We start from the raw sequence: 23,985 nt of genomic DNA, 5'->3' as shown, positions 1-23,985 counted from the left end.
GGCGACGAGCCTTGATGTGGCGTAGTAACGAGCTGCTGCAGCTGCACAGGGTATGCATAGGTGTATGCGACCATAGCTCGTGGACGGGGTGCGAAAGCGTTTGGATCGGCACGGTAAATTCTTAGAGGGTGAAATATATACGCGTCTTGCAGATAGGTAGCACGCATCCGTCGGCGGTGAGGAGTAAGGCGCGGGAGGGAGGGGTGAAAGAGTGCAAATATCATTGAATAACGACAAAATGAGCCAGACTTGCAAGAAAGTTAAACTGGTAATTACGCCTTTGCGTTGATTTGCCGGTTACCAGCTTCTTCGATTTTAGAAAGAGTAAATAGGACTCTAAATTTCTGAGAGAAAGATAAATTACCCGTGATTCCCGTGAAAAAAGACGATGAATGTGCATTTCGGAAAATCGGAAGTCGTTTCCTTTATCGAGCATTAACGTTTTATTGGTCTTTGTTTTATTTTATAGATACCTACGATCGCAACGTTGTATATGATATTTGTATGATCCTAAGACGCTATATTCCTCTTGTGATATTTTTTTGTATACTGAATGCTTCTACATCAGGTCGTTTCATGGATTATATTATTGTCACAATTGTGATATTAATACGTTAGGATAAAACATAAAAGACAAATCCGCGAGAAAAAATGTATTACACACATGTATTATAACGGCAATTGTCGTCTTGTTAATTTAAATTGAGAATAGAAATCTCTTTTTTGTTGTATGTGTTCAAGAATTAAATTAGTAAGAAAATTTAATTCTCTGCAATTCGAACAAAATTTAATAAATGAATTATTATTATTATTTTATAAATATTTCTGTTTTATCGATGTTGATATTTTAGAATTTGTCTGGATATAGAACATCAAAGATTGAAATCCAATTTTTTCACGCTAGAAGCAAGAGAAAGTTACACAAAATTACTGGGGATATATCTATGATACTTCATCTGTATAAGCTTCTTTTTAACCCTTTCATGTCGACGGGAGAGCAGTTTCTTGCGTGTCGCGACCTTTCTACGATCGCTCGTAACGCAGAAGTGGGAAAGTCTTGTGCGACTCTTTGTCGAGTGTGATCACCGTTGCGTGCGCGAGTCACTCGATTATCGGTAAAGTAATTAGAGAAATATAGGTATATAGATGCGATGCAACTTCTCCCTCTCCTCTCCCTGTTGTAACACAACGCGCCGGCTTTTGTTCTATCGACAAACTCAGGATTTGGGTTACGGTGTCAGGATGCGTGGCGCGACTGTCTCCTTTATTTGACAATCGGTCAAGGGAATAAGGAGATTTAGTTTGTATATCTTCCTGACTATAGGATTGACGCTCGCAATTTATCGGTTCCAAAATTCCATTTTGCAACGTTCAGTTGATTTTTTCGTGGTATCGCATGTCCGCTGTACGTTTCTATTATAGGGGTGGAACCGGTACGTCGCAATGCCAACAACCCCCGATCGAAGCTTGGCAGTCTGATTCGCTACTGCATACGTGGTCCAAGATATAAATCCTAAAAATTGCTGCAACGTGCGGTCAGAGTGCTCACCTATTCCTACTTGCAGCTACGACAATAACTACGACTTATTTGCCGGTCGAGCGTCTTTCATATAGATTTCACATATTACAAATGTACCTACATTTACGTCTGAAGATTTGGTACATTGGCAAGATGGTTTTGTTTGATATCGCTGATCAACGAGTTAGAGTCTTCTTTTTTTTTAATATAATTTCTGTCATCAATCCGTCCATAAAAAAATATATACCTTGTGACACATACATATATATATATATGTACATACATACATTGACGGATTAAAAAACGGCCGGGGGGTCGTTGGCAAGTGAAATTTTTGTTAAGGTTAAATATGAAAAGATAGAATATTAAATTATTATTTAAATTATTGAAAAAGTATTATTTAAATATATAATTTATAAAATCTTTTATTTTAAATTATATATACAAAAAAATAATAATAAATAATAGATTAATGAAATCTACGTTTCTGTATCTAGAAGTTCTTTATTAAATAATTTAATTTATTAAATTAAATAATATTTTTGGAATATCAAAATTGTGATTAAGCATTTTAGAAATATTAAAAATATATAACATTTTGCTGTAAATATTTTTAAAAAAAGAAAATACAAGGGAAGGATTATGGCCCCCATGGCCCCTCTGTGGATCCACTAATGCATACATATACATATATATCATAACTTATATATATATATAAAATTAGATTGTCAATCATGGCATGAATAAAGATTTAATGATTTTAATGACTTTATTTTATGTTTATGTGACATAAACGAAAGTTCATAATTAGAGACTCTCGCTTGCTTTTTTCTTTCTTTATCTCTCTTTCTCTTTTTGAAAGCGGAATGGATGCACAAACGGGGAAAAAGATCATACTGATTCTCTAATGAATAGTGAAACAGTTCTGTTTATCCGCGCGACTGCGACTTGCGATATATTTAAAACGTACTGATGTCGCGTCCATTATACAGGCGATGTTTATTTCATCTCTTCATAGTTCATTAATTTCGCTTGCATTTTGCGAGAGCTCTTCGCGTAATTAGTCGTCAGATGGACATAAAGAACAAAAGATGCGGTTACGGTCGGACAGGTACGAAATAAACGTGACCTTAAATGTAGCTTCGTGTTTTTCAACGGACGATTGCGCTGCAATAACTGTCAACTAAAGCTTATAAATTTCATTTTTTTTTCTCCGGTAACGTGACGTGCATTGCGTTCAAATGGAAAGTTGATAAATAAATACTCTTACCACGCTTTTATATAAAAGCGATTGAGAGCCAATTGCAACAACAATGTAAATTTTCTTGGGTGGTTTGATCCGGTAGTGGTTTTAATGATTTGCTATTTTTTTCTTTATTCATTAGTTCATTTTTCTAATTATGATAGATACAGAAAGAAAAAAATTAACAAAGATTTACGCTATGCCCTTTAAAAAGTATTGCAAAAGTACTTTATCTAAATTTCTAGCAGTTTGCATTCTTTTCTTGAATAAATTTTATGAAAAATAGAGGAAGGAGTTTCTCTAATTGAAATTAAATATTGATGCGATATTTTGATCTGAATCTTTGTAACAATATTGTAAACAATGTTGCGTCGATATCGACGACAAATCTTGCAGTAATGACGCACTTTGACAGAATCGCTGGCTTAATTTTGAGCGTGTGCAGTCCTAAATTGGCTTAATGGAGTAGGAGCAAGAATAGAGTTGCTGTAATGGCGACGAAGACGACGAGAGTGACGTCGTCACGTCGCATTTTCAGGGAGAGATTGCGACCGCTCGGTCGGAGACGCTTTCAAGGCGCGATTTACGAAGTAGAAATAAGTCTAGAAGCAATCCGTTATCTTGAGGTTTGGTAGAACGTCGGAGTCCGCAAATGGTGGAATTAGGATTGACAAATTTAGCTGCCGTTCTCGTGGGATGTGGCTTCCATATCAGAAATAGCCGGTAATTTTCTTAGCTTTACTGGTACGAATTCAGTTGGATACTGAATACGACGGTATTGTTAATTTTCCATCGTTTATCCTGTAGACACTGATTATAACCATCATTCTTCTTATACGAGGTCGTCAGAAGTAATTCTACACGGAATCTAATGAACCGTAAGCCTTGGACTGTCAAGCTGTTAGATTGTTAATTAAACATTAAATCTGTTTAAAAATATATTATGTTTGAAGTGACAGAAATAGGATACATTCTTTCTATCTATTATAGTTTTCTTTTTTCCTTGAAATAGAATACATTCATTTAGTTTTCTTTCTTCAATGATCATACTTCTCTATTAATTAATCGTACTAGGCGCTACAATAATTATCAGTTTCCAATTTCTTAAAAACTGACTCGTCGTCATTTGAGTCTAGAAAAAAAATATGAAACAAAAATGTGCAAAAAAATAGATTATAAAAGATACGGTCAGCTCTCCCAAGTTTCGCTTCTTCTTGATAGTTTGCTTTTTTGTTTGCAGACGAAAGCAAGATGAGGTGCAGGTCCTCGAAGAAACGATACGGATGCGTTCGGAGAAACAGAAAAAGGCTGGGGTTGAACTTAACGCCACATGTAACATATGCCTGAAAACCAAGTTTGCCGACGGCATCGGTCACATCTGCAACTACTGCCGCACCCGATGCTGCGCACGCTGCAGCGGAAAGGTCACTTTACGGTCAAGCAAGGTAAGAGGGCATGGGAATGGAGCACGCGAATAAACGGCCAGAAGAATCGCGGGACCAGATTGATCGAGTTGTTGCGAGTATCTGTCCCGATGTGCCACTTTTCTTTCCGCGTATTATATCGTCGCACTCGGCATACCGTGGAGAAACCTTTCGAAGGCCTCGGCATAAAAAGATCACACGGAAAATAAAAATAGAAAGATATCCATCGGCGTGTTATGCACGGCGATCAAGTTGATATTAACGCATCTGATGTAAATAATGTACTCGTCTGATGTAAATAACGTACCCCGTCGAACGATACATCTCGAGGGGTACAGGATATAATAGGAATATAAATCATTTTAGCGAAATAACTGAAAAGAAAAAAACAATACGTTAGACTGAAAAATGTTATTTTCCTATGCATACAATCGTTATTCGGAGTAACATCTAAAGTGTGGATAATAAACTCATCAGGCCCGCACTGTTCTTAGAGTGAACTTTTTCATGAATATAAATATACAGAGATAAAAAAAGTATTGTCCTCTTGATTTTATCTTGAATTTTGGCATAGTTCTTTTTATTTGTCTTTCTTATTTAGTTTATTTTCTTAACAAGTAAGTAGATAGATAAGTAATAAAATCAACTCGAATTATCGAGTTTGCATTATTCTCACGAGCGAATTTATTGATTGATACTTTAATGAAGAGCAGGATTTTCAAAATCACGGTCGATTGAACGTAATTGTACGGATATTTATTATTTCGTCTCTTATTATTTCCTTTTGAAAAAATTTGACGTACTGCAGTGTACTGTTCTGTTCCGCAAATTAGCTGTCGAAACATTTTCCGTAGAATTTCTGTTTTTCTCACAGGACCTCGATAACATAAACGTGAACGGCCTTCGGAAAAGTCCCTCGTTTCCGTTACAGAAATATCGCAATTACCTCATTATACGGGCATGTATTTCGCGACGGCGGAGATAATGCAAGGAGATAACGCGTGATTTAACGGTAGGAGAGGGGCAAGAAAGGAGAGGGTAAATTTAACAACGTTATCAAATCACGACGAAACGAGAGGGAAACACCAGACGGCAGTAATACGAGGGTCGGTAAATGTGTAAATTAACCGCCTGGAAACAATTAAGAGCAGACGCATTGTAAAAGATAACAATCGATGCGTATCGTCCGGGGATGTTTACCGGAATACATCAAAACAATTGATCTACAGTGACACGTCATCATCTTCATGTCGGTACGTCAATTAATCCTTTATCACGTATGGCCATGATATTCGTGGGCGTAATATCAGCCATCAAAGAGCCACCATGCGGATACTCTGTCTCTTAATTTACGTTGATGGTACTATTTTCTATTCTCTTCTACTCGCGCAATTTCGATTTTCCGAATTTTTATCCGGAAATGAAGGATTAACGACCAGTGCAGTGGGACTGGTACATGCAGCCTCAGAGAGCGCGGTGAATGCCGGCGGGTGCACTTTTAAAACTTCGCAATTATCCACGCCACCACATTCCGGGATCCGCAGAGATTTTCGCAAACAGAGAGACTAACGCTCGTCGAATTTGCACCGGTATACCGTTCTAACGCGATTATCTTGCGCAAATATTATTCTTATCTCCGCATCGGGCTGGTTACGTTCCGTCCTCGCGCGGTATTACAATATCGATTTACCACATTCGAATCGTAGCCTTTCCGGCGTAATCCTTGTACTAATAAATATATAAAAGTAGCATACGGAGAAAGATTTGATAGGTTGTCGCGCGCAGGGTAACTATTAACCGTATTACTATTTATTATCGTGTCACAGCGCAAGAATGTGCGATATGTAACCATTTAAGTACATCGTTGGAGGTTCTATGGATACTTAAAGGCGCATATCAGAAGCTGTTATATATATATATATATATATATAAGTGTGACTTATGCGCGTATACGAATATAAATATAGAGATTTAAACAAATAGAAATATAATATTAGATTATTTCTCCCTTATTATTTTTAGCTTGGAACAGATTTTATCGATTACCGTGTCTTCTGGCTTTATTTAATGACCCAGTTTCGTGACAGATAAATTGCGGATTTAATACAGTAATAATTACCGAAAGGAAATCTAGAGATTATTTCTGGGTACGCGCGCAAATTACACCGTTCGCGCGGCCGCTGTGTGTTATATTTCGCGCAGGACACCTCTTTACTACGAACACGTAATAGCTTTTATCTTTCGCGAGAGCGCCGCTGCATCTTTCATCTCTTTCAGTGCCGGAGAGACAGAGAGCTCCATTTTCTGGATTATTAAAAGTAATCCGGGCGCTGATCAATGACGCTCGCGAGCGCGCTCGCGTAAAATTTAACGGCGCTCGGGCACGGAATGTCGGACGCGCATAAACGTAGTGAGACATGGGGGGTAGGTGGGGTGTTTTGTAGTAAACCCCCTCGCCACCCTCTCGCCGTCGTGGGTTGCACACGTGCGCGCACGCTACGCACGCACGCCTCCGTCATGGCCGCACGCAAGTACAATGACAAACGTCATCGTGAACGTCGTTACATCATCGATCCGCGCCCGCGAAACGATGAGGGTGGAAGACGAGGAAGACGGCGGGGAAAGGGGTTCTTTCTTCGTTCCAAATGAGCTCTGTTACTCCGTAACGCGTCGCGTCGCGTCGCATCTCGTCTCGTCGCGTTGCGTCGCGTTGCGTAGCGTAGCGTCGCGTCACGTCACGTCGCGTCGCGTCGCACAGTCGCGGCCGATCGTTTAATTGCGTCCCGTTGTGAAAACAACGAAATTACAGAGCTATCAAAATGTTTCGCTCGAGAGGAATCGATACCGACCGCTCGATTATACGCAACTCGTCAGGATCGTGCGTCCCGATATATGGTATGTCTGTGCGTCGCCGTCGTCAGCAGTTTCTTTCCTTTTGTCCCGTTCTTTTTTCCGTTCTCGCAGTCTGGACGCTGCGTGGGAGCCTATGAATGGGGCGCGTCCCTGCGTGACGTCACTCGCCGCGTTGGTTCACGGAGGGAGTGCCGGGGATGGTTGGAGCGCGGGGACGTCGGAGGAGTGGGTGGACGGTGAGACGTTGGGTGGAAGGGAGGAACGGGGGGGTACATGACGCAACATATTGATCTAAGTTTGGTAGAGAGGGTGCGTGGTAGAGGAGCATGGAGGAGGGTGGTATATAAGGGGTGAGGAAGGAAGGGCGGAATAAAATATACGCTATCCGTCAAATCTACGCTCTTTTGGGATTCCTCGATGCGCACAATTTTGCTCAAAGATTGTTGCATGGATTCTCCCGGGTTGCAGCGACACTTCAGGAAAGATGTATATATAGTTTGATGTTCTGATACCGCAGCTACCGGTGGACGTCGAAGATAGCAATTGCTTAGGGAGTCGGTAAGAAAATGGGGAAAGAAAACGAAAAAAGGGTAGCGGAATAACAAGATCTGGGACGTTGTGAACAACCATTACGCGATCTACAATGACAATCGCGACTTGAAGATTGGTATCGAATTGCTAGACAGAAACAATGTCTCTTGGAGAGATGTGTCGAGTACTGGATTATTTCTTGAAATAAATTTCTCGAAACGAAATCGAGAAACCTTGTTATTGCTTACGGGATTTATTTATAGAAGATTAGATCTTATTCATGAAACGCGTTGCAATATAAATTCTAACCATGTACTATAAGCGTACTTAATATGTTATACGTTACCTATTTTTATCAGTTTGCTTTATTTTTACAACTGAATTAATTTTTCAGAAAATAATAATTCTAGCTCGAATCCCGGCTTAAGTAATATTTTTCTCAATAAAATTATTTACAAGTTTAAGATGCTTATTAGCATCAGATTATTAAGGGTCTTTCTACGAGTATCAATGTTATTAAATTGTTTGTCAATTTAATTTGTGATATTACTACTCTAGTTTTGTTAGGATTGCGTCTCAACACTGAAAATTAAAATTCGACGCACTGTTTACAAAATTATGTGGGTATATAAATTCACACTGAATTATTTAAGTACTAGAGATTCAGCTTGATCGTTTAAGGCCTTTATGTCCTGTTTGTTGTATTCACATTACGGTCTTAAAAAATACTATAATATAAATACTTAAATTGATTTTTTCCATGATCTTTTACTGGCCGTAATCTGTAAGCATTGACCAATCGTAGTCAATTATTCCCCTCTCATTCGACTGTAATTGGTCAATTCTTACAGATATAAGTTAACAGATTACGGCCAGTATAAACGATCTTTAAGTGTCTCGTGGATATAAAGGGCAAAAGCATTTCTGAATGAAGTGTGGTTTGCGATACTTAAATGGCGACTGATATACGTGGAAAGCAACGTCATAATAAAAATGTCGATGGTTAGAATACGCGACGTTTACGACTCATTCCGCGACCATTTTGTTTATCTATGCTTCGGGTTGCAGCTCCTACGCTGGAAATCAACTATATCGATATACATTCGATGATATACCTCGCGACTGAAACATGCATTCGCAGCACGAAATCAGTAGACCGAATACTTTATTATCGCGCAAGTAGCAGACAGTAATATAGCGAGAAATCGCCCCTGGGAGATTTTGCGTTGTTCACCGGGAAGATTCGAGGTAGTTTGGGTGATATACGAGAACGCGCAGATGCAACGAGAACACGTGTAATGTTAAAATACCCGTCGACTTCTCCGCTTCATCGTTCTCCACAATCTGTATTATTGATTGCGGGCTATCCTCTAATTCCGAGCGTCTCTATTTTTCATATCGCAGAATCGCGCAAAATCGTGTGCTTTTGCACGGTCCTTTTCCTCCCTTGTTTTTTTTATACCGATATTGATGATAATGTGACTTGGCGAATTGTTTCTTTTTTTTTTTGTTTAAATAATTATGTATTTCCTCATTTTGAAATTATTTCAAATCTTTGATAGACATGGAAGAAAATGACGGAGAGGACAATAACTTTTTTCTACAAAGTATTTTTTATATATAAAATATACATTTATAAAATAATAAAAAATAAGAAATGTTTATCGCGGATGTTAGCTTTTAGGTTAGTGCATTAATATTAAAAACTTGACTACAAAAAAAAAATGTTGAAGCAAATATTTACATTAATTTTTTAATGCCATTTCGAATGCCAGCACGTTCTGGACAAATTTCACTACATTGTTTAAAAGCGTTGATGTTAAAAATGTGTTCGTATATCGTTCTATAGTTTTGCCATGATTCTTTGTGGTCGCTGCTTTCTTTCGCTCGAAAGGATCGGAACGCGATATATATTGCAATGATCAATAAATACTCTGTTCCTCGTTTACTTTCATAGTCTCTCCATGTTGCTGGGATTTTGTTTCTTTTCTTTTTTTTTTTAACGAAGAAACTTGCTACATCACGCGCGCGACGAAATGTTTCTTCGAGGGTGCTTGAATCCTCCATCTTCGATAAATTTTAAAAAGGTTACAAACTACTTTAATATTAACAACGCATTAATCTATAAAAGTTTACGTATAGTACAACGGTGCCTTTTTACTAGAATATTTTTCGTCGCTTTAGTAATTCAGAGCGACTGCACCTCACATCTCGCACGTTGGCGATCATAAACGAATTGTAGGAGTTACGTGTGTGAAGTGATAATAAATATATGCGACTCTCGTGACGCCTCAGACATATACATACACACATTCCCAATGGGGTATTAACGATCGAAAGTTCGCTAAGAACCCAGTACTTTGACTTACGGGCAGCATCTGTCGTTTCTCAACTGATGCTCTCCGTAGAGCAGCGACTTGGGAATACGACTCTCTCGTCAGTTCATTCTATATGTAGGACACCTGAAAAGTTCGCCGGACGAAGTCTAAGCCCTTGACGCTAATATGGATCTATGCTTCCTATCAGAAAGATGCAAAAGCACAAAGGTCAAAGTCATTAGAAAGGAGCGAGTAGATAAAATTGCGTTTCGTAAACTTTCGAAACCTCGCAATCTCCATAGGACGGAGGACTCTTGAATTCTACGAATTTCGTGAATGAAGCTGCATGATATAAATTCTTACTAACAAATTCTACTACCACCTCTCTCTCTCTCTCTCTCTCTCTCTCTCTATTAAATATTTTTATCTGTTTATACACGCAGTAATATCGTAAAAGCATTAATGATAAGTAGATATCGTATAGTGGAAAAAAAATCTTATTACATTTAATGGAATTCAATCAAAAAAGTATAAATCAGACACTTATAATTAAATCTATCAAATATTGCGACAAATAGAATTTTTATTCACATGGAAAAAAGTTTTGTTGCATTCATTGGAATTCTGAAATAAAAATCTTGGTACATTAATTGGAATACAGCTTATAATTAAATCTATTAAATTTAAATTGAAATAATTAAATGATAATAACCAGAATTTTTTTTAATTACATGAAGAAAAAATCTTGTTGCATTCAGAAAAACATGAAAGTTATACTACTTATAGTTAAATCTATCATATTCAAATGAGATAATCAGAAATTAAATGACGACACCAGAATTCTGTTTCATATGAAGATAATTGAAATTTTGATAGATTCAACTAGAAAAGTGTAAATCAGATATTTATATTTAAATCTATTAAATATTCTAAGCGAAACAATTGAAAATTCAATTAATCAGAATTCAGATTTATATAATCAGAATTCGTTTTGTTTGTACTTCTTATTGGTAGAACCAGAACATTTTTCTCAATGTATTTATTGGTCTTATATCAATCTGTCATTAATTTTGCATTATGTTAATTATACCGACGTGAATCATTGACAACTGATAGTGGCGTACACAATAACATCCCTTGACGTACACAATTATCCGCCTGGAATCGGTGATAGTATCATTTGAAACTCCACCGATCCTGTGTGTGCAAACTGATTCCTAAAACGGGAGTACTTCGTAATTGCGTCAGCTTGCCTCAAAGGCTTGGCCGTCATTTACGAAAGCTGGACTTGTGCACGTTCCCCACGTACTCGTCCGTATTATATGCTCGAGCATGATTCCAGGTTAGTTCCGAAATGCCCCAATACGACGCCTCGCTAGAGGATGCATACGAAGCGAGTTCTTAGGTCTGAAGGGCGATTTAAGTATGGATGTTATTCTACACGTAGACGATCGTTGCATGACGACCGAAACTCTTAGCGTCGCAGTGTGTTTTCCGTTATCTTTTCCTATATTTCTCTCATCCATCAGGTGGTTGCTGACAATAAAGAAGTCGATTCTTTTGTTCCGTGATGGTTTCATAGAACTATTTTCTTTGAAAAACAATGCTTTATTCAAGAAAGTGGAAACTCCTTCAGATAAAACTGCGGGTTCAGTTGATTTAGTTTCGGGTCCATTCCGAGTGATCAAAGAGAAAGGTCTGAAGAAACAAGTGCAATGTTGCGATATTACGAGCACATTGACTATATATGTCTGATCTTAAATTATACTTTAATAATATACGTGTTTTTTATTTTCTTTATAAAAATTTGTTTTTTCTTTCAAGGCATATATGTAAAGTGAATACTTAAATGAGAATTTTCGATATTAAGTCATTAGCGAATACAGAAATTTGTCAAGAGGCCATTGTGCACAAGCAAAATTTTTTTACAGTCAAATATGAAAAGATAGAATATTTCAATTATTTTTGACATCATGTAGAAAAAGTATTATTTAAATATATAATTCATAAAACGTTTTACTTAAAATTATATTAACTCAAAAATAATAATAATGAAATCTATATATTTCTTATATATATAGGAGCTTCTTAAATTAAAAAATATTTTTATATTTGGAATCAAAATTGTGATTAAGCATGTCAGAAATATTAAAAATATATACAACATTTTGCACAAATATTTTTCAAAAAGGAAACTCTAAGAGGGTCCCTTTGTGGATCCGCCAATGCATTAAATTATTAAAATTTATTAAATAATTTTCTCTCTTTATCTCTTTCTCTTTTTCGAATAATATTATCGATAAGAGATAATTTGGTATACATGGTAGGATTTATATATTCAACGCTCGCATCGATCACATTTTCCGAAGTCAAGACGGAATCACGTTGACTCGCTGTGGGCGAATATTACATGCCGTATATATCGTTGACGTCGTAGTGACTTATCGGATTGACTTGTACGAGCTTGTGTAGTATCGATCGTACCTCGTGCTCGAAGTATCGGGACGTTGATGACGACGCCGGTTTGTCATCGCCGTTGCCATTGTCGGCCCCTCCGCCGGTGGGACTGCGTACTTGGCGTCGTGATAAAGTAATCTGAATTAATTTGTCCCTAATTAATTAATGCAAATCACCGACGCGGATCAATCCGCTGAATTAATGATGATCATTTACGCGGCACTGGACTCTCTCGAATCGTTGCACAGGCGGATAGTGAGATAGCTTAAGGATCTTCTTCCTTCCTTTCTTTTCTCCCTTTTTCTTTCCTAGACTGGCAGGTAGCTCACATGTGTCACACGTACGTAAGAAATATTTTCGGTGGACGAAGGACGCTGGCGAACGAAGGGAGATCGCGGGAAGAGGTTGAACTCTTGACATATTGCTGTCTAGGCAACTCAACAAAGTGCTCTTCAAGTTCTTCCCGTCCGCATCTATCTTTGTTGCTGTGCTTCCTCCACTCCTTTTCTCCGCATCTTTGTTATTCTCTTCTTAACTCCTCGCGGACTCTTCCTTGCAGGCGTGCTGTCAGTCTACATCGTGGTGTTGCGAGTACCTATAGTTGGAAGGTACTCGCTGAAGCGTACGCGATCGTCGCACGTACGTGCGACGTCGATCGTATTCGAATTCGCCGGAAAATTCTTCTCGCGGTTGCAGTTTGAGATAATAAGCTCAAGTGCGCACACACACGCGACTCGTTTTCTTCCATCGTTCTTTCCGTGCGTATTTCCTACAGCTTCCTCTTGAAATTCTCCTTTTTGATTCTGGAACGCTAAGTTTACAGCCCGCGGAACGACATTGAAAGCTTTCCGATAATTCTTAAAGAAACATTTAACGAAACGTGCGAATCAGGAGAAACGTGTCCAAGTATCTAAAAATGTCTTTGTATTCCTCCGTGAAAGGCGTGGAACATAGCACCGTCATAAAATTCTTGATTGAATAATAGTTACTATGTGTATATAATTTTCTGTAATTGCGAGGGAAACAATTTCATTGTTAATACAGTTCGGACAAATTATGCTTTATGGACATATTCTGTTCGGCAATTTTATTAAGTGACTAATTTTACTCAACAGCTTTGAGAATTAATAGTTATTGTAGACAGTTGTGTACACTTTTAAATGTATGTAATAACGAAATAATTTTGTACTGTATATGTAATATTATTTCATTTAGGATTAAATAAGAAAAAAAGTTGTTGTACAAAAATGAATCGGACAGTCAACTGTATTTATTAAAAATATATATCATATGATATTAATCACTACTATAACAAAAATTTCATCCTTTATGCCTTATGTACAGTGAATTCAATACTGATTGTGAGTCACGTTCACTTCGCACGCAGCGTTCAGCACGAAATAGGTTGACAGGCACTTACCTTTTCTGATCTCAACAAATTCGTCAACAAATTAAAATAAAGTTCGTCATACTTTGACGTCAATTTTGAAATCTAGATTTTTATAGTAATAATTAAAGTTTTCCCCTTTCGTGTGTGGCACTCTGTTCTCACAGAATAACAAAACCTTCAATTCTACATTATTTGACAGCGTCATTGATCCCCATCATGATTTTCTCAATGTAACGCGGGTGTGGGCAGCAAAGTGTTATCGATGAGAGTTTGCATAGGCATTGTTTTGTAGTTTGCTACTAAACGCTCCATCCATCACTCTCTATCTTGATGAAATATTCTACTAGTTCCTATTCACAGTACAAACTACTTGACTCGAGCGGTAGTTCGCTAATTGTGAACCCTCATTATATCCAATACACAACAAACTAAGTAATTTATTGAAACAATTAATCTTATATAAAATATGTCGCCTTAATTTGAGTCATTCATTTTCTTTGTAATCACACTAGAATATATTACGAAATGTTTTTCCCGAGTTTTCCATTTCGCAGATTTGTGTATCATTACTTTTAATATTGCAACTTGTCTCGTATTTAAAAACAGATTATTTAAATAATGCTAGATATATATCTAATGTAAATATATATATCTGTTACACGAAGCTAAAATGCAAAAATATAGTATCATAAGAAAAGAAATAATGTCGCATGTCGCATATTATAACAACATTATAAATTATGAATGCACATATATTTTCGTGAAACAAATTTGTAAGTTTGAAAACAGTAATTTTTAATTTATTTTATGTTATTTTATTTTATCATTGAAATACGAATTAAATATTTAAGACATATTAATAAACATTTACAAAGAAAAAGTTTTTTTACTAACAAAAATATATAAAAGAAGTAAGAGAATTACAACTCCCTTTTAATCGTCTACGTATACGGGCAGATTTATTTTGTTACGCTTTTCATCTTTACGTTCGCATCTATTCAATTTAATTTAACATTATTCAGATTCACGTAGATTTGCATAAGAATATAACCCCAGGCAATGGCCCGATCCGGCGACAGAAACTTGGAGAGAGATTTCTCTCTGTAAAACCGACGAGATTTTAAACCTTGCGGAGCAGAACGGATACAATTGTTCTAAATACTCGTTTATTTGATCTAGAACGAATTTTTTAATTCTGTTTTATGCAGATCGCTCACCGTAAAAATAACACGCTCGAGCAAGGATAGTTGCGAAATAAGATATGTCGCACGTTGTCTAGGTTACTCTAGTTTGCGTGTCTTTCGCTTCTATAATCAATCTCACGCCGCTTTATACATTCCAATTAGCTTGGTAACCGGCCGACTTCCTATAGGTAATTTCCTATTAATATCCTCGTCACTGGCCGCACGCGGTGACCTGGATCGATAAGTTTCAAGATACTTTCGCGCTTTGGAAAGATAAAATTTTTGCACACACATTCGTTCCCTCGATGATCCTTAATAAAGTACATCGTACAAGCGCACTACTTAGTCCCAAAATATTCCCTCGCAGTGTCGAGTTACAAATAGACGATTCTCGCAGTATTTTTATCGCGGTCAACACGAGAACGCTACTTTTCTGATTGCAGGTGATATGGGTGTGCATACTTTGCCGGAAGAAGCAGGAACTTCTTTCGAAGACCGGACAATGGATGGCGAACACGGGCCTCGGCGCCGTGGACAACGCGTTGCTGCAGCGAATGCAGGAGGACTTGCAGGTGGGTGGTCGTCAGGGACTCGCGGACCAAACTCGGGATAAAAGACCGAAACTCGAGAGGGCGCACAGCGCGGCTGAGAAAGAGAATTTGCCATTATTACAGAGAAGCGGAAACTGTCCTCTCAGGAGACAGTACTCCCAGCAAGAGCAGGTAACGTTCTCCTCGCTCGCCCGATATTCTTGTCGGAACGCACTCTTTTATTTACAAGGCAGATATACTTTTGCGCACGTAAATGCTCGGATGCTCTTACACTCATAAATATGTAACGTCGCACCGTGATAAGTTCACGATAATTCGCACATTTGATATCTCCGCGATTTATTTATTTACGAACGGAAGGAAAGGTCGAGGCGTTCCCGTCATAACCGAAGAATTATCAGCCCGCGCCCTCGCGATATTACACGGAGTACTCAGTGAGCCTCGTTCCTGTGGTTGTAGATCTCAGGTCGCCGAATGTCCACGAGCGACAGTGGGGTAGAAATGTCTGTTTCACCTCACGCGAGAACTTTACCGACACCCCACGTGGTTGGTTCTTACCCGATGCAACAAACTCCGAGGCATCCTGCAGCCTATCCTGACGACGATCCTAATTTATACCGAGGCGAGCTTGACGGTCTGATGAAACAACATCCGCAGAACTATTCGAGACGATTGACTTATCAAGTAAGAAAACCAATAATTTCGAATCGATAATTTCAATTCTTATGAAAATTACAATGTGAAATATATGTGCAGCCGCATTAAATTTGACGAGCTAATTTTATTTTCTGAAGATTGCAAATTTAATAAAGCGATAATAAAAAATAGTAAATGACCTTCATAATAGAATATGGCCTTCTTCATTAAATTTTAATGTTAACTTTATTTGTGTGAAAATAATAATAAGTATAAATTAATAAAAAATAAAAGTATACTATTCTTCATACATTTATCTGACATAAAATTTTAGAATTTTAATTTTTTTTAGATAAAAATACTGAATGAGAACTAACTGACTATATAGAATTAACTTAATTTTTCATTGAATACTTTAACAAATCTTTTTATTTTATAAAATTTGTTACGGATCAATTAACGACAATTATATACGAAAAAGTTGCAACTTTATATGCGATTTGATAATCATATTATCGGACCGACCCGTTGAGTTTCATAACGTATCGATTATTTAATGCAATGCAGGATCAGGGTACAGACCTCGGAATGACTTACGGTCAGACACCGATGGAGACTGGGTCCGTTCGTTCTGCAATGCATCCCTCGCAGCATTCGTTGCATCAGACGCAGGGCGGACGTTCCGCTCAACCTACGTCAACAGTGGGCGTCACGCAACAAAGAAGTTTCAGTAGCAGCGAGGAAGAGCGAAGCACACCGGAGTGCGCTAGTGACGAGCCGGACGAATCGGAGAAGGGTAAGTGAATTCTTCAATCTCAATATTTATCTCTGATTATATTCTCATCACACGATATGAATTAACGAGATATTTCATTTGATTGATATTACTCGCGATATAAATTTTATTTGGATTCATTGAAAAATTTTAATTCGGAATAAAAATAGGCTGTTATTAAATTAAAACTTCATATATCATAAAGTAAAATTTGGATTAATCTAAATTAATTAGTATACGATATATATAGTACGCGTTTTAAATACATCTTTTGTCGAGTCTCTTTTTTATCTATTTGCTATATTAATTTTTTTATTAATTGATAACTTTACCCATACCACGATAATTAAAATTTATATTATATTTATGTTATATTTATTTATTTTTTACAAAAACGCTATTGCTAAAATTTTAAAAAATCGTTAAATGGCCAAGATCGTCGTTGAATTTATTTTTAAGTGTACGATGGAAACATCAGGTAATCGAAAGGGTCAGCCTTATCTTTGAAAGTCAATGCAGGAGGAAAGTCTAAACCTTTCCAATACATTTGATTTACGAAAAACATGCGTTTTCACGATACCTATACATAAGGCGGTTATAGAAAGTGTAATCGATCAATCCAATGCTTGTGTTTGATTGTAAAATAAAATGCGTATATATATTTATATATAATATATATATTAAAATTAAAAGATATTAAATATGACATAATGCTACTAAATTAATTTAATATAGACAGACATATCGGATACAAAAAATCCAATTACGTATATAATTCTTCGTTCCGATAGTTTTTGTTTAAACTTTATTAAATTATTTCACGATTGCTATTAACTGGGAAAAATAAGGAAATACTATGTGAATTAATTCTAGGTATAAATTTTACATTCGTTTAAAATATAATAAAAGCGTAAACCTATCGCACTTCGGTTATGAAATACTTCAACGAAAAAATTACAGGAATAGATCAGCTGATCTATTCCTGTAATTGATTATCAAAAAGTAATAAATTTTACGCACGTGTTCATAGCAATATTTTGCCGTTGCATTCGTTTTTGTGGAAAATATTCCATTCCTAAAAATTGGAGGAATGTGAGAGAACCGTGTGTACGATGTATAATATGCGATCACAGTTGATTAAACGCGAGATCGGCGAACTGTGAACCGACTCATCCAGGTGCGCACCTGTAGGGTGAAGCTCTCTCTCTCTCTCTCTCTCTCTCTCTCTCTCTCTCTTTCTTTCGCGGAGTACAGAAATAAACTGTATTCTACCTACCTTCACTGTGCATCACTTTTTCCGTATGATGAAGGTCGGATATGCCGCGTTTCTGCGTCGATCACATAGCAGAAGCCCTCGTGCGAAATTTGACGTGCCTGAACTACCTTGAGACCCTTGAGTCATTCTTGAGTCATGTTATCGTTGTAACCACGATAACGTAGATCAATAACACAGATCGATAGTAAATCAAATTTTGCGTAAAATTCTTTCGGAGAGAATCAGTCGATTTAGGTTTAACCGAGACATGTGTAACTGTTACCCTCGTGCGAATTTCGTGGCGCAAGATGACGCGATGGCGATCAAAACGGAAACGCGACGAATAATACGACCGCGTTTAATAATTTCCACACGAGTGTATTTGTGTATGATAACGCACACGTTATATAACTTGAAGCGCACGTATCGATTTTATAATGGCCAGCGTACTCGGTTCCCTTTTGGTCCTCTCAGCGATCCTTTCGCGGACTGAATTTGATTAGACACGTGTTTTTTTTTTCGATTGAGGGGGAGAGTAGGGGCATTTTTAGAGATAAGGGATACCCGTTCTCTTTTAAAATTCACCGACCGGTACATCGCGATCGTGTATCCCGCGTCGCGCCGGTGTATCCCGCGGGAATTCTCAGGTTCTGCCCTCCCGGTCTCGTCGTTGCATTGATCCTTGGCATCCTCTCGCCTCTCGCTCACCCACCCTTTCAACCCTCTCTTGCGCTCTGCTTGCTTCTCTCTCTCTCTTTCCCCCCCCTCCCCCCTTTCTCCCTTCGCCTCGATCTTCCTATTTCCACTCTCATCCCTCTTCTTCCTTCTGGTACCTCGCTACGCCCACACGCTGGCCGTGACGTCACGCCGCCAGCACGTGGGCGAATTTAAACATCTGCTCCTTCTTCATTTCTGAATAGTCTTCGACCTCTAACCGGCCAGGACTTGAACAGAAAAAAAGGTCCGCCAACTCAAAGGCTCAGCCCTCTCGTCGACTCATAGAATGATTATCTTGAAGATTATTCCTTTCTCCACCAGCTGAATTTACGAGTGCACTTCTAACCCTTCGTCTCGTTAGCGCGAATCGATTTTATCATTTACCTCCTCTGATTTTGAAAGACAATTCCCTACATTTCAAAGTACATACAATACCGGTACACAATAAAGTTAAACATTTCCAAGACTTCACTTTTGAAGTTAATTCGACCATAAGACTTCGAGCTCTGAGCAATGATGCATTTTTTAATGAAAAAAAGAAAAAACCGACATTGGCGAAATGGGGTTACGAAATGTCATCGGGAGCACAATGAGGATCACATGAACCCACACTAGTTCGCCACCCCCTCCGCGCGGCTCCGTTACTTATGAACGGAGGCTGGGAAAACTTTGACATTTTCCCTACTTCTGGCGACAAGAGAGCTGCGTGCAATTGCGCTTTTCGAATCGACCGACGCGTCGCATTACATTTTTTTTTTTCTTTCTTCGCGACGCGTTTTACAGTGGTTCCGATGGGAGTTCACGGGCTAATTTGTCCGCGCAACGTGCGCCGACCATTTTCCATGATTGATTGTCCGCGTGACAAATGAGAGTACTGTACTCGCGATAACCGTAATTATATTAGCGTTCGCAGTAACGTTTTATGTACCGTAGCGGGTTTTTTTCTTGTATCACGTATCACAACAGGATCGAGCCTTCTTGAGAAAGGAGGGAATGGAGGGTAGACGGTCTTGCGTATAAATTTAATCCGAAGACATTGCAATTTGACGGTCGGACGAACAAGGCTTTGGCGCTGTATTCATCTTTCTTTTTTTTTATATCATGGAATCCTTGCTCACTCATAAATCTGGCGCGGCGCGCACATCGAAATTAGCTTCTACGTAGAAATCAAGACATGTTAAATCTATCGCGAAGAAATAGATAGCCGGTACAATAAGAGAGGAATCGCGTGAGATTAAGTTGATCGTAATTGCACGCCTTAATTTTACGCTCTAACGATGTTGCATATGTTGCGTGCTATTTAAAATACACATTAAGCATGCGTGTCTTTTAATTCAATTAATACATGATGACGCGTTTGAGGTTGATATGCGCGAGAGGTGGAATGAAGGGAAGGAGATCGTGGAGCGAAGCTCATATATAATACTGTGCGTTATAAAAAATTAATGAAATTGCCTTCTCGCGAAAACTAAAATAAGACCTCAGCAGAGGCGCAACGATTTATTACACGGGTTAGTTATGGATTCATGTAAATGTGCAAACATGTGGGCGCGGAGTGCATACGCATACACGTGCCTACTACATATCCGGCGATGCAAATAGTTAAAGCAACCTCCGCTAGATTTTGCAGAGTGTACGGCTTTGATCCTCATACCTGCCTCCCCCTGAGATATCCGTTCCTCCAGATTTATTTCTGTCACAGGAGGAGGCACAGTAAGCCGATTGTCTGTGAATAACGTGATATTTCCTCTTGATCGCTGAGCGGATCGCTAGTTTGGGATAAACACGTAGGCCGGAATCAAGCGGTCGCTACTCTGTAGAAACTGACAACTGCAGACTACGCATATCAAAGACATGCATCGCGTCATGCCGTTATGACGCACGGCCTACCTTCAATAAAAATGCCAATAATAGCAGTAATGCAGACCGATAGTGTCTGTTTTTTTTTCCCTCCTATATTTTTTCGACGAAACGATGCACGGTAAACTGTATTCATTAACGTGCGGAAGCATAAGAGCATGGAAAGAATGATTTTGAAATATCTAAAAATTTAGCTAGATACGATCTAAAAATAATTATTTTGATGGTCCAACGAAATTATTTTCAGATCCGCATCTAGCTAAATTTTTAAATATTTCAGCAAAACCATCCTTTCTGTGAGAAGTCTCGATATGTATATTAATTATCTTTATTACGAATATATATATATATATTATTATGTAGTATATTATTACACATATATTATTAGAACGAATTACAAGATGAAAGAAAAAAGAAAACAATATGCATTGGATGATCGATTACACGCCCGATGGCGAGATTAATGGCCAGTTTCGCACATCCACAGTTAATTACAATCTCAATTTAACCAATTTCTTTTATGCCTTTTTGCGGTTTTTGATTCTAAGGAATCATAGTATAGAATTCACCGACGTGTAAAACTGGTCACGAAGCATCTGGCCGTTCACACTTGAGATGAGATGAGGTGTATCTAGCCGAACATATTTCATTGAAAATTCTGATACACGGAGATGATCATTAAGTGTAGCAACGCAATTGTAAGTTTAAGGTCGAGTAACAAGGAATAATCATATGTGAGAATCGCTTTTAAATACGTACGACTCGCGAGGGAAGCGGCGGGCTAGCTCGACGGTGGTGTTGTTGCTCCCATTCGTAGATGCACAATACAATTAGTGAATAGATAATTAGTTTGTAGAAGCGAGGTAAGTTACGTGTGCTCATATGTTATCCGGGCGATCGCCCGTTTTAATGGCGACCTGTAGAGAATCCGAATCTAAGGCGAGACATGTGTTTCTCCGCGAGGACAGGGGGGGAAAAAGAAGAGATCTTTCAATATTTGTAGGGTAAATTAATTGCCATGAGGAATAATATTTGCTGCACGATCGATGCGGCTGACAATAATCCACTTCTTGTCTAATCTCTAAATAATCTCTTCCACCATTCACATTCTCGCGCTACGTTTCTTAGCGTCGAAATCAAAATACGTTAATGAAGATTCTCTCAGTCCGATTTTCAAGAGTCGCGCACCTGCGACGTGCGAAAACAATCTCAGATTGAATAATTCGTTTCTGACACCTGCTAATGGCGCGATTCGATGCGATAGTAACACGCTTAAACGCCGTAATATCTAAAAGTCTTGGCTCTCGCCGTTATCGATCACGCCTCACCGACGAAATAGCAAGCGGAGGTAGGTACTCGGGCATTTCGAGTTTACCCAATTTCGTTATCTCGGTAATGAGTCTTCGTCGGCGCGGTTTTTATCCATGCTCCTCGCGCAGCCGAACTTCCGCAGCTCAGCGAAATTTTTTCGCGAGAAATAGGAGCGCAAACGAGATATACCGCCGCCGCCACCGTCGACGACGGCTACGATGTGAGAGTGGGCGTAAGGCGGCGCCAGGAACGGGGTGGTAAAATCTTGGAGTGATTTATACGCGGTGAGTTGGTGTCATCTAACTTTTAAATTAAGATTCTCTGCACTTTTTTCCCCGACGCGTGACTTCGCGGTCCCTCCTTCCGTTCGCCGCAATGACATCTGCTACCGCTCGCGATCCTGACCGCGCTTCACTTCTATTTATTACCTAACGCGAGTATCTCCTTGGGCAGAAAATGCCACGCTCGCGTCGTCAGGTACCTGCGGATGCGTGACTATTCCGCCCACTTTAAACGCGCGCTTAAACGCCCATCGACAGTCGCTTGTAGTCCCACATTTTACCGTTCACGTACCGAGAACGGCGTCTTTTATTCAGGTCGTTACTTTGCGAGACGCGGATACGTGACATAAAGCTTCACTCGTTGGTGCTCTTACCTCACAGTTTATCTCGGTTTTGAATTTAGTGGAAATTAAATTCACGTTTGTGTCTATTGGCGAATCTAGAAGTCAAGGAGAGAGGTCATTGGTGCTGCAAGTGAAATTTTTGTAAAAATCAAATATGAAAAGATAGAATATTAAATTATTTAAATAATTAAAAAAGTATTATTTAAATTGATAGAACGTTTTATTTAAAATTATGTTAACACAGAAGAATAATATAATGGAATCTAGAAATATTTTTTAATTTAAGAAGCTTCTATTAGATATAAAAAACATAGTATTCATAACCAATTTTTATATTTGAGACATCCTTAAGACCAATCAGAGGGCTGAACTAGCATCTTAAGACATTACTTAAGAAGTTCTTAAAATATTATAAGAACGGATTGTGAATACGACCCTATGTTTTTTATCCATAAGTTTCCTAAATTAACAAATATTTTTGGAATAACTAAATTATGATTAAATATTTCAGAAATATTAAAAATATATATAATATTTTGCTATAAATATTCTTAAGAAAGGAGACTTCAAGGGGAAGGTCATGGCCTTCATGATCTTCCGTGGATCCGCCAGTGTGTTTGTCGGTCGCCGAGCGTGAAATTTTCGTAACTAGATGGATTCCATTGTTACGCGCCTTCGGTCGTCAATGGAAACTGTACCGCTTTTATCGTCTCTCATTATGTCGTAATGCCGAGATCGCAATGGCACACGGATATCAAATGCACATTACCGCGTGGAACGCGGATATATAGGTGTCGTTGAATGATATAAAGATGCTCTCTCGTGGCGATCATATTACCAATTTGTTAGTTTTACGAACCGCGAATCTCTTCTCTCTTTTTTTATCGCGCTCGTCGCCTACGTATTATACTGACAATACATATACAGCGAAACTTCTTCTCCCCAATGTCCCTTTTATACGCTCTCCGATCTAAAAATATTCTGCGATTTTTAATATTTAATCATGACAAAATTAATGGTGCATTTCTTTCAGCGAGTGAATTATCTACGAATAACGACTTTACGCAACACTGTCTGACGTCAAAGAATCATTTGCATCTCGTGATGATGTTCTCGTAGCATGGTTGTAAAATACCGTTCGCGGTAAATTGAGAATCGTTGAATTGAGTGAAATGCTTTCGCATTTTTATTTTGTGCGATTTTTTTATTCACAGATGTTCAACAGCTCGTTGTACCTCGTCCGTATCTATCATTCAGTTTTTCTGTCTACCTGCGTCTGCGTCTTGTGTTTAAACACACCGAGCACGAAATCTTGCACATATTCCCATATTTTCGA

The 23,985-nt window shown here is 38.3% G+C and overlaps 1 protein-coding gene across 5 annotated transcripts in view; it reads left to right on the top strand.

Annotated features, from left to right (window-relative positions):
- Rim (Rab3 interacting molecule) overlaps positions 1 to 23,985 on the top strand; it is a 62,020-nt gene that overhangs the window by 3,623 nt on the left and 34,412 nt on the right. For all 5 annotated transcript variants that reach the window (XR_001936709.1, XM_018450986.1, XM_018450984.1 and 2 more), the window contains exons 2-5: positions 4,003 to 4,207; positions 15,363 to 15,641; positions 15,930 to 16,154; positions 16,674 to 16,902. Coding sequence is in view for 4 of the 5 variants with exons in the window: in XM_018450986.1 (XP_018306488.1) it covers positions 4,003 to 4,207; positions 15,363 to 15,641; positions 15,930 to 16,154; positions 16,674 to 16,902 (938 nt within the window). In the remaining variant the exon portion in view is untranslated. The remainder of the gene's footprint in view (positions 1 to 4,002; positions 4,208 to 15,362; positions 15,642 to 15,929; positions 16,155 to 16,673; positions 16,903 to 23,985) is intronic.

Source organism: Mycetomoellerius zeteki, unplaced genomic scaffold, assembly GCF_001594055.1.
Source record: "Mycetomoellerius zeteki isolate Tzet28-1 unplaced genomic scaffold, Tzet1.0 scaffold309, whole genome shotgun sequence".
Lineage (NCBI taxonomy): Eukaryota > Metazoa > Arthropoda > Insecta > Hymenoptera > Formicidae > Mycetomoellerius > Mycetomoellerius zeteki.
The sequence above is the reverse complement of the archived record's forward strand: the minus strand, read 5'-3'. Positions and strand labels throughout refer to the sequence as shown.